Below are 13035 nucleotides of genomic sequence, written 5' to 3' on the forward strand. Positions count from 1 at the left end.
CAGGCCCTTTTTTACAAATCGGCACTCCACAACTTTAGCTGTTTATTGCTCGGTCATGCAACTTACCACCCAAATGAATTTTACCTCCTTTTCTTCTCACTAATAGAGCTTTCATTTGGTGGTATTTCATTGCTGCTGACATTTTTACTTTTTTTGTTATTAATCGAAATTTACAGATTTTTTATTTTTTTTTTGCAAAAAAATGACATTTTTCACTTTCAGTTGTAAAATTTTGCAAAAAAAACGACATCCATATATAATTTTTTCTCTAAATTTATCGTTCTACATGTCTTTGATAAAAAAAAAATGTTTGGGTAAAAAAAAAAAATGGTTTGGGTAAAAGTTATAGCGTTTACAAACTATGGTACAAAAATGTGAATTTCCGCTTTTTGAAGCAGCTCTGACTTTCTGAGCACCTGTCATGTTTTCCTGAGGTTCTACAATGCCCAAACAGTACAAACACCCCTCAAAATGACCCCATTTCAGAAAGTAGACACCCTAAGGTATTCGCTGATGGGGATAGTGGTTCATAGAACTTTTTATTTTTTTGTCACAAGTTAGCAGAAAATGATTTTTTTTTTTTTGATTTTTTTTTTTTCTTACAAAGTCTCATATTCCACTAACTTGTGACAAAAAATAAAACTTTCATGAACTCACTATGCCCATCAGCGAATACCTTGGGGTGTCTTCTTTCCAAAATGGGGTCACTTGTGGGCTAGTTATACTGCCCTGGCATTTTAGGGGCCCAAATGAGTACGAAGTAGTTTGAAATCAAAATCTGTAAAAAAATGGCCGGTGAAATCCTAAAGGTGCTCTTTGGAATGTGGGCCCCTTTGCCCACCTAGGCTGCAAAAAAGTGTCACACATTTGGTATTGCCGTACTCAGGAGAAGTTGGGCAATGTTTTTTGGGGTGTCATTTTACATATACCCATGCTGGGTGAGAGAAATATCTTGGCAAAAGACAACTTTTCCCATTTTTTTATACAAAGTTGGCATTTGACCAAGATATTTATCTCACCCAGCATGGGTATATGTAAATGACACCCCAAAACACATTCCCCAACTTCTCCTGAGTACGGAGATACCAGATGTGTGACACTTTTTTGCAGCCTAGGTGGGCAAAGGGCCCACATTCCTTTTAGGAGGGCATTTTTAGACATTTGGATCCCAGACTTCTTCTCACGCTTTAGGGTCCCTAAAATGCCAGGGCAGTATAATACCCCACATGGGACCCCTTTTGGAAAGAAGACACCCCAAGGTATTCAATGAGGGGCATGGCGAGTTCATAGAATTATTTTTTTTTTGGCACAAGTTAGCGGAAATTGATATATATTTTTTTTTTCTCACAAAGTCTCCCGTTCCGCTAACTTGGGACAAAAATTTCAATCTTTCATGGACTCAATATGCCCCTGAGCGAATACCTTGGGGTGTCTTCTTTCCGAAATGGGGTCACATGTGGGGTATTTATACTGCCCTGGCATTTTAGGGGCCCTAAAGCGTGAGAAGAAGTCTGGAATATAAATGTCTAAAAAATTTTACGCATTTGGATTCCGTGAGGGGTATGGTGAGTTCATGTGAGATTTTTTTTTTTTACACAAGTTAGTGGAATATGACACTTTGTAAGAAAAAAAAAAAAATAATAATAATTTCCGCTAACTTGGGCCAAAAAAATTTCTGAATGGAGCCTTACAGGGAGGTGATCAATGACAGGTGGGTGATCAGGGAGTCTATATGGGGTGATCACCCCCCGGTCATTGATCACCCCCCTGTAAGGCTCCATTCAGATGTCCGTATGTGTTTTGCGGATCCGATCCATGTATCAGTGGATCCGTAAAAATCATACGGACGTCTGAATGGAGCCTTACAGGGGGGTGATCAATGACAGGGGGGTGATCAATGACAGGGGGGTGATCAGGGAGTCTATATGGGGTGATCACCCCCGTCATTGATCACCCCCCTGTAAGGCTCCATTCAGACGTCCGTATGTGTTTTGTGGATCCGATCCATGTATCAGTGGATCCGTAAAAATCATACAGACGTCTGAATGGAGCCTTACAAGGGGGTGATCAATGACAGGGGGGTGATTAGGGAGTCTATATGGGGTTAATAAGTGACAGGGGGGGGGTGTAGTGTAGTGGTGTTTGGTGCTACTTATTACTGAGCTGCCTGTGTCCTCCTCTGGTGGTCGATCCAAGCAAAAGGGACCACCAGAGGACCAGGTAGCAGGTATATTAGACGCTGTTATCAAAACAGCGTCTAATATACCTGTTAGGGGTTAAAAAAATCGCATCTCCAGCCTGCCAGCGAACGATCGCCGCTGGGCAGGCTGGAGATCCACTCGCTTACCTTCCGATCCTGTGAACGCGCGCGCCTGTGTGTGCGCGTTCACAGGAAATCTCGGCTCACGCAAGATGACGCCAATCGGCGTTAGTGTAGCCTGTGAGCGCCACAGCAATGACTCCTTTCGGCGTTAGTGTTGCGGAAAGTGGTTAAATGTCCATAGCAACCAATCAGATTCCACCTTTCATTTTTCACAGGTGGAATCTGATTGGTTGCTATGGGTAACTAAGCCATCTCTTCTTTACACCAGTTTGATAAATCTCTCCCATTATATTTATGGTGCAAAACCCATCCCTCATTATCTTTCTAGTACAAGCTGTTGTGGGAGCCTTAGGGGGTCATTTGTCAAACTGGTATAAAGTAGAACTGGCTTAGTTACCCATAGCAACCAATCAGATTCCTCCTTAAATTTTCCAAAGAAGCTGAAAGGTGGAATCTGATTGGTTGCTATGGGAAACTAAGCCAGTTCTACTTGACACCAGTTTGATAAATGACCCCACTTATACTCACTTCTCTCCGTTTTCTCAGGTTCGCAGGCTGAAGGGATATAGTGACGATACGTCATGCGATTTTTTACGTCCTATTATCTGCTGCTGCAGATAATAGTATTTCTATGTGGAGCTCAGGTAGCGACATCTTGCCTGAAATGCTTCACCACCCCAGCGGACAGGGCCAGCATTTGTTACCATGCGGTCTCGCTGGACAAAATGGGGGCCGAAGAATGTCTCCAGAGGCTACACTGGGGCTTTGACCCCCTGAATAACATCTCGATAGGTAACGGCTTCATCTTCTATATAGTACATGTGTCCTCTCAGGATTGAGCCATTTCTCTGCCGACTAAAGCTTTACTTGTAGCTCATTAACCACCTCAGCCCCCCCTAGCTTAAACCCCCTTAATGACCAGGGCACTACACTACTTTCACCGTTTATTGCTCGGTCATCCAACTTACCACCCAAATGAATTTCACCTCCTTTTCTTCTCACTAATAGAGCTTTCATTTGGTGGTATTTCATTGCTCCTGACATTTTTACTTTTTTTGTTATTAATCGTAATTTAACGATTTTTTTGCAAAAAAATGACATTTTTCACTTTCAGTTGTAAAATTTTGCAAAAAAAACGACATCCATATATAAATTTTTCTCAGAATTTATTGTTCTACATGTCTTTGATAAAAAAAATAATTGTTTGGGTAAAAGCTATAGCGTTTACAAACTATGGTACAAAAATGTGAATTTCCGCTTTTTGAAGCAGCTCTGACTTTCTGAGCACCTGTCATGTTTCCTGAGGTTCTACAATGGCCAGACAGTAGAAAAACCCCACAAATGACCCCATTTCGGAAAGTAGACACCCTAAGGTATTCGCTGATGGGCATAGTGAGTTCATAGAACTTTTTATTTTTTGTCACAAGTTAGCGGAAATGATGATTTTTTTTTTATTTTTTATTTTTCCTTACAAAGTCTCATATTCCACTAACTTGTGACAAAAAATAAAAACTTCCATGAACTCACTATGCCCATCACGAAATACTTTGGGGTGTCTTCTTTCCAAAATGGGGTCACTTGTGGGGTAGTTATACTGCCCTGGCAATTTAGGGGCCCTAATGTGTGGGAAGTAGTTTGAAATCAAAATGTGTAAAAAATGACCTGTGAAATCCGAAAGGTGCTCTTTGGAATGTGGGCCCCTTTGCCCACCTAGGCTGCAAAAAAGTGTCACACATGTGCTATCACCGTACTCAGGAGAAGTTGGGCAATGTGTTTTGGGGTGTCATTTTACATATACCCATGCTGGGTGAGAGAAATATCTCGGCAAAAGACAACTTTTCCCATTTATTTTTATACAAAGTTGGCATTTGACCAAGATATTTATCTCACCCAGCATGGGTATATGTAAAATGACACCCCAAAACACATTGCCCAACTTCTCCTGAGTACAGAGATACCACATGGGTGACACTTTTTTGCAGCCTAGATGCGCAAAGGGGCCTAAATTCCTTTTAGGAGGGCATTTTTAGACATTTGGATCCCAAACTTCTTCTTACGCTTTAGGGCCCCTAAAATGCCAAGGCAGTATAAATACCCCACATGTGACCCCATTTTGGAAAGAAGACACCCCAAGGTATTCAATGAGGGGCATGGCGAGTTCATAGAATTTTTATTTTTTTTGGCACAAGTTAGCGGAAATTGATTATTTTTTTATTTATTTTTTCTCACAAAGACTCCCTTTCCGCTAACTTAGGACAAAAATTTAAATCTTTCATGGACTCAATATGCCCCTCACGGAATATCTTGGGGTGTCTTCTTTCCGAAATGGGGTCACATTTGGGGTATTTATACTGCCCTGGCATTTTAGGGGCCCTAAAGCGTGAGAAGTCTGGAATATAAATGTCTAAAAAATTTTACACATTTGGATTCCGTGAGGGGTATGGTGAGTTCATGTGAGATTTTATTTTTTGACACAAGTTAGCGGAATATGAGAAAAAAAAAAAAAAAACTATTTCCGCTAACTTGGGCCAAAAAAATGTCTGAATGGAGCCTTACAGGGGGGTGATCAATGACAGGGGGGTGATCAGGGAGTGTATATGGGGTGATCACCCCCCTGTCATTGATCACCCCCCCTGAAAGGCTCCATTCAGACGTCCATATGTTTTTTACGGATCCACGGATACATGGATCGGATCCGCAAAACACATACGGACGTCTGAATGGAGCCTTACAGGGGGGTGATCGCCCCATATAGACTCCCTGATAACCCCCCTGTCATTGATCACCCCCCTGTTATTGATCACCCCCCTGTAAGGCTCCATTCAGACGTCCGTATGTGTTTTGCGGATCCGATCCATGGATTCGTGGATCCGCAAAACACATACGGACCTCTGAATGGAGCCAGCCTTACAAGGGGGTAATCAATGACAGGGGGGTGATCAGGGAGTCTATATGGGGTGATCACCCTCCTGTAAGGCTCCATTCAGACGTCCGTATGTGTTTTGCGGATCCGATCCGTGGATCCGCAAAACACATACGGACCTCTGAATGGAGCCAGCCTTACAAGGGGGTGATCAATGACAGGGGGGTGATCAGGGAGTCTATATGGGGTGATCACCCCCCTGTCATTGATCACCCCCCTGTAAGGCTCCATTCAGACGTCCGTATGTGTTTTGCGTATCCGATCCATGGATCCGTGGATCCGCAAAACACATACGGACCTCTAAATGGAGCCAGCCTTACAAGGGGGTGATCAATGACAGGGGGGTGATCAGGGAGTCTATATGGGGTGATCACCCCCCTGTCATTGATCACCCCCCTGTAAGGCTCCATTCAGACGTCCGTATGTGTTTTGCGGATCCGATCCATGTATCCGTGGATCCGTAAAAAAACATATGGACGTCTGAATGGAGCCTTACAGGGGGGTGATTAGGGAGTCTATATGGGGTGATCACCCCCCTTTCATTGATCACCCCCCTGTAAGGCTCCATTCAGACGTCCGTATGTGTTTTGCGTATCCGATCCATGGATCCGTGGATCCGCAAAACACATACGGACCTCTAAATGGAGCCAGCCTTACAAGGGGGTGATCAATGACAGGGGGGTGATCAGGGAGTCTATATGGGGTGATCACCCCCCTGTAAGGCTCCATTCAGACGTCCGTATGTGTTTTGCGGATCCGATCCATGTATCCGTGGATACGTAAAAAACATATGGCCGTCTGAATGGAGCCTTACAGGGGGGGTGATCAATGACGGGGGGGTGATCAGGGAGTCTATATGGGGTGATCAGGGGTTAATAAGGGGTTAATAAGTGACTGACAGGGGGGGGTGTAGTGTAGTTGTTTTTGGTGCTACTTATTACTGAGCTGCCTGTGTCCTCTGGTGGTCGATCCAAGCAAAAGGGACCACCAGAGGACCAGGTAGCAGGTATATTAGACGCTGTTATCAAAACGGCGTCTAATATACCTGTTAGGGGTTAAAAAAAATCGCATCTACAGCCTGCCAGCGAACGATCGCCGCTGGCAGGCTGTAGATCCACTCGCTCACCTTCCGATCCTGTGAACGCGCGCGCCTGTGTGCGCGCGAGCGTTCACAGGAAATCTCGCGTCTTGCGAGATGACGCGTATATGCGTGACTCTGCCTGCAGCTGCCACCTCCGGAACGCGATCCTGCGTTAGGCGGTCCGGAGGCGGTTAACAGTTGTCCGAGCAGGAAATCTCTTCTACATTCTATCCATCCAGATAGCCCCATCTTCATCATAGAGCGCTGTAGGCAATGTCCTAAATCTTATGTGTCTTCTCCTTACAGCCTTCAACCAGATACAGAACATCAGAAAGTATCTCAAGACCTTTGAAAAAGAGGTCAAGAAAATTGAAAAACTATGTAAGTTCCTGAAATCTCAAGAATTTCCCCAATTTCCTTTGAGTCATAAATAGTAAATATAAGTTTTCCCAAATTTTTTTTTCCACCAGCTTGGGTAGAACAGTTTGACAAAAAGATGGCTGAATTTGTCAAAGGCGTGAAAGATCGTGTCTCAAGTAAGTGACTAAAGATCCTCATAAAGAGCCAGGAGACATATTCTATATACCGTATTTTTCGCCCTATAAGACGCACCGGCCCATAAGACGCACCTAGGTTTTTGGGGAAGAAAATAAGAAAAAAAAAATTTTTTAACCAAAAGGTGTGCTTTTGGTGGGTTTGGAACTAATGGTGGTCTGTGGATGGCACTGTTATGGGGGGATCTGTGAAGGACACTGTTATGGGGGGATCTGTGGATGACGGACACTGTTATGGGGGGATCTGTGGATGACGGACACTGTTATGGGGGGGATCTGTGGATGACGGACACTGTTATGGGGGGGATCTGTGGATGACGGACACTGTTATGGGGGGGATCTGTGGATGATGGACACTGTTACAGGGGGATCTGTGGATGACGGACACTGTTACAGGGGGGGGGATCTGTGGCTGGCACTGTTACAGGGGGGGGGATCTGTGGCTGGCACTGTTACAGGGGGGGATCTGTGGCTGGCACTGTTACAGGGGGGGATCTGTCGCTGGCACTGTTACAGGGGGGGATCTGTGGCTGGCACTGTTACAGGGGGGATCTGTGGCTGGCACTGTTACAGGGGGGATCTGTGGCTGGCACTGTTACAGGGGGGATCTGTGGCTGGCACTGTTACAGGGGGGATCTGTGGCTGGCACTGTTACAGGGGGGATCTGTGGCTGGCACTGTTACAGGGGGAATCTGTGGACTATATGTGCCATCCACAGATCCCCCCCACCCCATAACAGTGCCTTCCACAGACCCCCTTCACCCCTTAACTGTGCCATCCACGAATCAGAAAGCGCCCGCCCCCCACCCCCTTCCAGTATACAAATATAAAATGTCTTATTCAATTAAAATTTATTACATATGCCCCCTCACTCCTAAATTGCTAATAGTACCTTACATCCTATTCCTAATAGGTTCTGTACAATGCCGGCAGGCAGGCCGGGCGGCCAGCGCGTCACTCACTGACGTCACTTGCCTGCGCCGCCTGCTTCATTCATAAAGTAGGCGGCGCAGGCACGTGACATCAGGAAGTTACGCTGCCGCCCGCCCGGCCTGCCTGCCGGCATTGTACAGAACCTATTAGGAATAGGATGTAAGGTACTATTAGGAATTTAGGAGTGAGGGGGCATATGTAATAAATTTTAATTGAATAAGACATTTTATATTACTATACCGGAGGGGCGGGGCTATAGTACACTGACTGCACCGCCCCGCCGCTATTCCCGGCCCCCAGCTCCTCCTCATAGTCCCTCCCCCGGCCCCCGCTTGTACATCGCATCCAGCGATGTTAAACTGTCAGCATTTGCCCCATAAGACGCAGGGGCATTTCCCCCCCATTTTTTTTGGGGGGGGGGGGGGGGGAGTGCGTCTTATGGGGCGAAAAATACGGTATATCATCATCCATCCTTAACCATATTTGATTTCTTCCTTAGGTCATCCACCGTTGGAATGCAGACCTCCATGCGGTGAGTAATGTCATTAGATTAGACAATTTGAGGAGTGGCCTCCATTACATACATGGTGGGGTCATTATTTACCTCAGACATTAGACCCCTCTCTCTATTTCTTTCCCTAGGGCTTCAAAAAGCTGCCCGAACCTTTTCATGCAGCCGATGTGCTGAGGAGGACTGCAATATCCCGGTGACCTGTCCCCGTAAGATAATTTCTACCATTAGTTTGGGAACCTCTTATGAACCTGTTAGCTCATTGCTGCATGTCATTGACCGTGGTTTCCCATTTCAGTTAAGGACATCAAGGTGGAAGAGCTGGAAGAGACCCGAATCTGGTGCACGGCGTCCTTTATCCTTCCTGATCATCCGAAGGTTGTTTGGAAGTACGCCAAAAACGTAAGTCGCATATACCATTCTATTACAGTGCAAATTTATACTGCCATTTATACTCCACATAGGACACATGTCTCATGCGATGTCATCAATGTTTTCACTTTCAGATCAAAAAAACGGATTTGAGTAACTTTAAAGACATCTACATTGGGGATGACCTGGATGTACACATCAAGCCGACCAGAGTCAGCCATAAAGGAACTTATGCCTGTGAGATAATTGATGAGGATGATGACATCATACTCCGAAGATTCTTTTATCTCGATGGTAAGACTTAGTTTTCTCTCTCAAATATTCTCTTTTCTAGACCATTCTCATAAATATATATATACGATAAGAAGCCCCTCCTGCCTCTGCTCTTACAGTAAAGAACTATTTCTGATAACTTCTCAGTCTTTCATTCAGCACTGCAGAAGACAACGTTCTCCTCATCACATTATTTATTGTATTCTCTTCTGTTTTTCAGTGACGCAGACTAAATCCAAGGCAATGGAGGAAATAGAAGCTGAATTCCATCGAGCTCTGGCACAAAAACTACCTACCCAGGAGGAAGAGGAGGAGAGGATCGAACATGGTCCCTCCACTAAAGACATCATCCTCACCTTCCTCCAGAGCCATGTCAGCTATGCCATCTACGCTGCTGTCTGCTGTCTTATTGTCACCGTATTGGTCGGGTTCCTTTGGCGTCATGCCCTGAGTGTAGACTGGTCGAAAAAAACATCAGGACCAAGAACCAGCTTCCCACCAGGACACTACCTGCCATAGAACAAATCAGCCATCTGGAGTCAACAACAACAGACTCCCAAGGGGTATCACCAACTACCCCTCATCTGCAGCCAACCATCTCTGCAGAAAAAAAAACTATCCCTTACCCCCCCCCCCCCCCCCCCCCCCAAAAAAAAAAAAGAATAAAAAACTATCCCTTACCCAAAACCTATCCCTTACCCCCCTCCAAAAAAAAACAAAAACAATCCTGCAGAGGCACAGAGAGAACCCCTCAAGCCTGGAGCAGACCTTTATCACTTGTCAATAGGTTACACCCTGAAAGGACCAAGAACGTGTCCAGGAGGCAGAGGAGGAGGCCACCAACCCATCTATTTTAACCTGCAGCAAGACCAACACTGCAGAGGCACAGTGGGAACCCCTCAACCCTGGATGTGATTTTCATCACTGGTCAATGTGGTGCACCCTGAAAAGACATCGAGACATTCAGGATAAAGAGGATCACCATCAAATTACCTCTAGCTTGTGCTATAAGATCTTGCTGGATTGTTACCAAAAAAATTATTAAAAAAAAATAAAAATCTTTTCTTGAGTAACAGTTTTATTATCTAAAAGGTACAAATCTTTTACATAGTGTGAGAGGGGGGGCGTAAGGAAAGAAACAGAAGGTTTGTAAAGGGGGATCAGAGGTGGAAAATGGGTGGATAGAGGAGGACATCAGGGGGGAGCAAAACAATTGGCTTTATTTCTGGCTGTTCTCTCTCTCTCTCTCTCTCTCTCTCTCTCTCTCTCTCTCTCCCTTTCTGGCTGTCCTCTCTCTTTCTCTCTCTCCATTTCTGGCTGTCCTCTCTCTTTCTCTCTCTCCATTTCTGGCTGTTCTCTCTCTCTCTCTCTCTCTCTCTCTCTCTCTCTCTCTCCATTTCTGGCTGTCCTCTCTCTCTCTCTCTCTCTCTCTCTCTCTCTCCATTTCTGGCTGTCCTCTCTCTCTCTCCATTTCTGGCTGTCCTCTCTCTCTCTCTCTCTCTCTCTCTCTCCATTTCTGGCTGTCCTCTCTCTCTCTCTCTCTCTCTCTCCATTTCTGGCTGTCCTCTCTCTCTCTCTCTCTCTCTCTCTCTCCATTTCTGGCTGTCCCCTCTCTCTCTCTCTCTCTCTCTCTCTCCATTTCTGTCTGTCCTCTCTCTCTCTCTCTCCATTTCTGGCTGTCCTCTCTCTCTCTCTCTCTCTCTCTCTCTCCATTTCTGGCTGTCCTCTCTCTCTCTCTCTCTCTCTCTCTCTCTCTCTCTCTCTCTCTCTCCATTTCTGGCTGTCCTCTCTCTCTCTCTCTCTCTCTCTCCATTTCTGGCTGTCCTCTCTCTCTCTCTCTCTCTCCATTTCTGGCTGTCCTCTCTCTCTCTCTCTCTCTCTCTCTCTCTCCATTTCTGGCTGTCCTCTCTCTCTCTCTCTCCATTTCTGGCTGTCCCCTCTCTCTCTCTGTCCATTTCTGGCTGTCCCCTCTCTCTCTCTCTCTCTCCATTTCTGGCTGTCCCCTCTCTCTCTCTCTCTCTCTCTCTCTCTCTCTCTCTCTCTCTCTCCATTTCTGGCTGTCCTCTCTCTCTCTCTCTCTCTCCCCCCATTTCACACGCAAACAAAAACGATAACGGAACCCCGTTTTGCGGACTGCAAAAAAATACTGTCGCGTGCATGAGGCCTTAAAGGGACACTGACAGGCCAAATCAGCATATATAGTTAGATATATCACATTACAGGTCTTATAGAGTCTTTTAAAAGCATATAACTATCCCCCCTGTCCACCTTATAAAGAGCGAAATATAAAGTTTTATAACCTGCATCTGCGGTCAGCAATCTGCCCAAGGGGCGGCGTTTCATGTGAAAATGCGCCCAGCCAGCCTTCCCAACTGCCGTTTGTAGCCCCGCCCAGCTCATCATTATTCACTTCGCTGGGCGGCGGCTACAACTCTCCCCAGTCCCGATCCTGCGCCTGCGCAATTCAATCCTCCGGGCATCTTTCATGCCCATTCTTCTGCGCCCCGCCGTGCCGTCGGACGCACTATAATTAACCCCTTATATGATGTGAGTGAGCGGCGCTCTGAAGCGCTGCTCTGAACAGTGCATGGCTGTAGCCGCCGCCCAGCGAAGTGAATAATAATGAGCTGGGCGGGGCTACAAACGGCAGTTGGGAAGGCTGGCTGGGCGCATTTTCACATGAAACGCCGCCCCTTGGGCAGATTGCTGACCGCAGATGCAGGTTATAAAACTTTATATTTCGCTCTTTATAAGGTGGACAGGGGGGATAGTTATATGTTTTTAAAAGACTCTATAAGACCTGTAATGTGATATATCTAACTATATATGCTGATTTGGCCTGTCAGTGTCCCTTTAATGGGAATTTAACCACCTCAGCCCCCAGTGCTTAAACACCCTGAAAGACCAGGCCACTTTTTACACTTCTGACCTACACTACTTTCACCATTTATTGCTCGGTCATGCAACTTACCACCCAAATGAATTTTACCTCCTTTTCTCTCACTAATAGAGCTTTCATTTGGTGGTATTTCATTGCTGCTGACATTTTTACTTTTTTTGTTATTAATCGAAATTTAGCGATTTTTTTTGCAAAAAAATGACATTTTTCACTTTCAGTTGTAAAATTTTGCAAAAAAAAACGACATCCATATATAAATTTTGCTCTAAATTTATTGTTCTACATGTCTTTGATAAAAAAAAAATGTTTGGGTAAAAAAAAAATGGTTTGGGTAAAAGTTATAGCGTTTACAAACTATGGTACAAAAATGTGAATTTCCGCTTTTTGAAGCAGCTCTGACTTTCTGAGCACCTGTCATGTTTCCTGAGGTTCTACAATGCCCAGACAGTACAAACACCCTAAGGTATTCGCTGATGGGCATAGTGAGTTCATAGAACTTTTTATTTTTTGTCACAAGTTAGCGGAAAATGATGATTTTTTTTTTTTCTTACAAAGTCTCATATTCCACTAACTTGTGACAAAAAATAAAAACTTCTATGAACTCACTATGCCCATCACGAAATACCTTGGGGTCTCTTCTTTCCAAAATGGGGTCACTTGTGGGGTGGTTATACTGCCCTGGCATTCTAGGGGCCCAAATGTGTGGTAAGGAGTTTGAAATCAAATTCTGTAAAAAATGACCTGTGAAATCCGAAAGGTGCTCTTTGGAATATGGGCCCCTTCGCCCACCTAGGCTGCAAAAAAGTGTCACACATCTGGTATCTCCGTACTCAGAAGAAGGTGGGGAATGTGTTTTGGGGTGTCATTTTATATATACCCATGCTGGGTGAGAGAAATATCTTGGTCAAATGCCAACTTTGTATAAAAAAATGGGAAAAGTTGTCTTTTGCCAAGATATTTCTCTCACCCAGCATGGGTATATGTAAAATGACACCCCAAAACACATTCCCCAACTTCTCCTGAGTACGGAGATACCAGATGTGTGACACTTTTTTGCAGCCTAGGTGGGCAAAGGGGCCCATATTCCAAAGAGCACCTTTCGGATTTCACAGGTCATTTTTTACAGAATTTGATTTCAAACTCCTTACCACACATTTGGGCCCCTA

General features: G+C 45.0%; 1 protein-coding gene across 1 annotated transcript; it reads left to right on the top strand.

Annotated features, from left to right (window-relative positions):
* The first annotated feature begins 3019 nt into the window (after nt 1–3019).
* On the top strand, nt 3020–9604 carry LOC120981932 (sperm acrosome membrane-associated protein 6-like). The gene is made up of 8 exons (XM_040411738.1): nt 3020–3115; nt 6634–6708; nt 6798–6863; nt 8314–8346; nt 8457–8534; nt 8624–8727; nt 8832–8991; nt 9191–9604. Exons 1-8 carry the CDS (start codon nt 3049–3051, stop codon nt 9487–9489), a joined length of 882 nt encoding a protein of 293 aa, XP_040267672.1. The 5' UTR covers nt 3020–3048; the 3' UTR covers nt 9490–9604.
* Nucleotides 9605–13035: the final 3431 nt, after the last annotated feature.

Source organism: Bufo bufo, chromosome 11 (genome assembly GCF_905171765.1).
Source record: "Bufo bufo chromosome 11, aBufBuf1.1, whole genome shotgun sequence".
Lineage (NCBI taxonomy): Eukaryota > Metazoa > Chordata > Amphibia > Anura > Bufonidae > Bufo > Bufo bufo.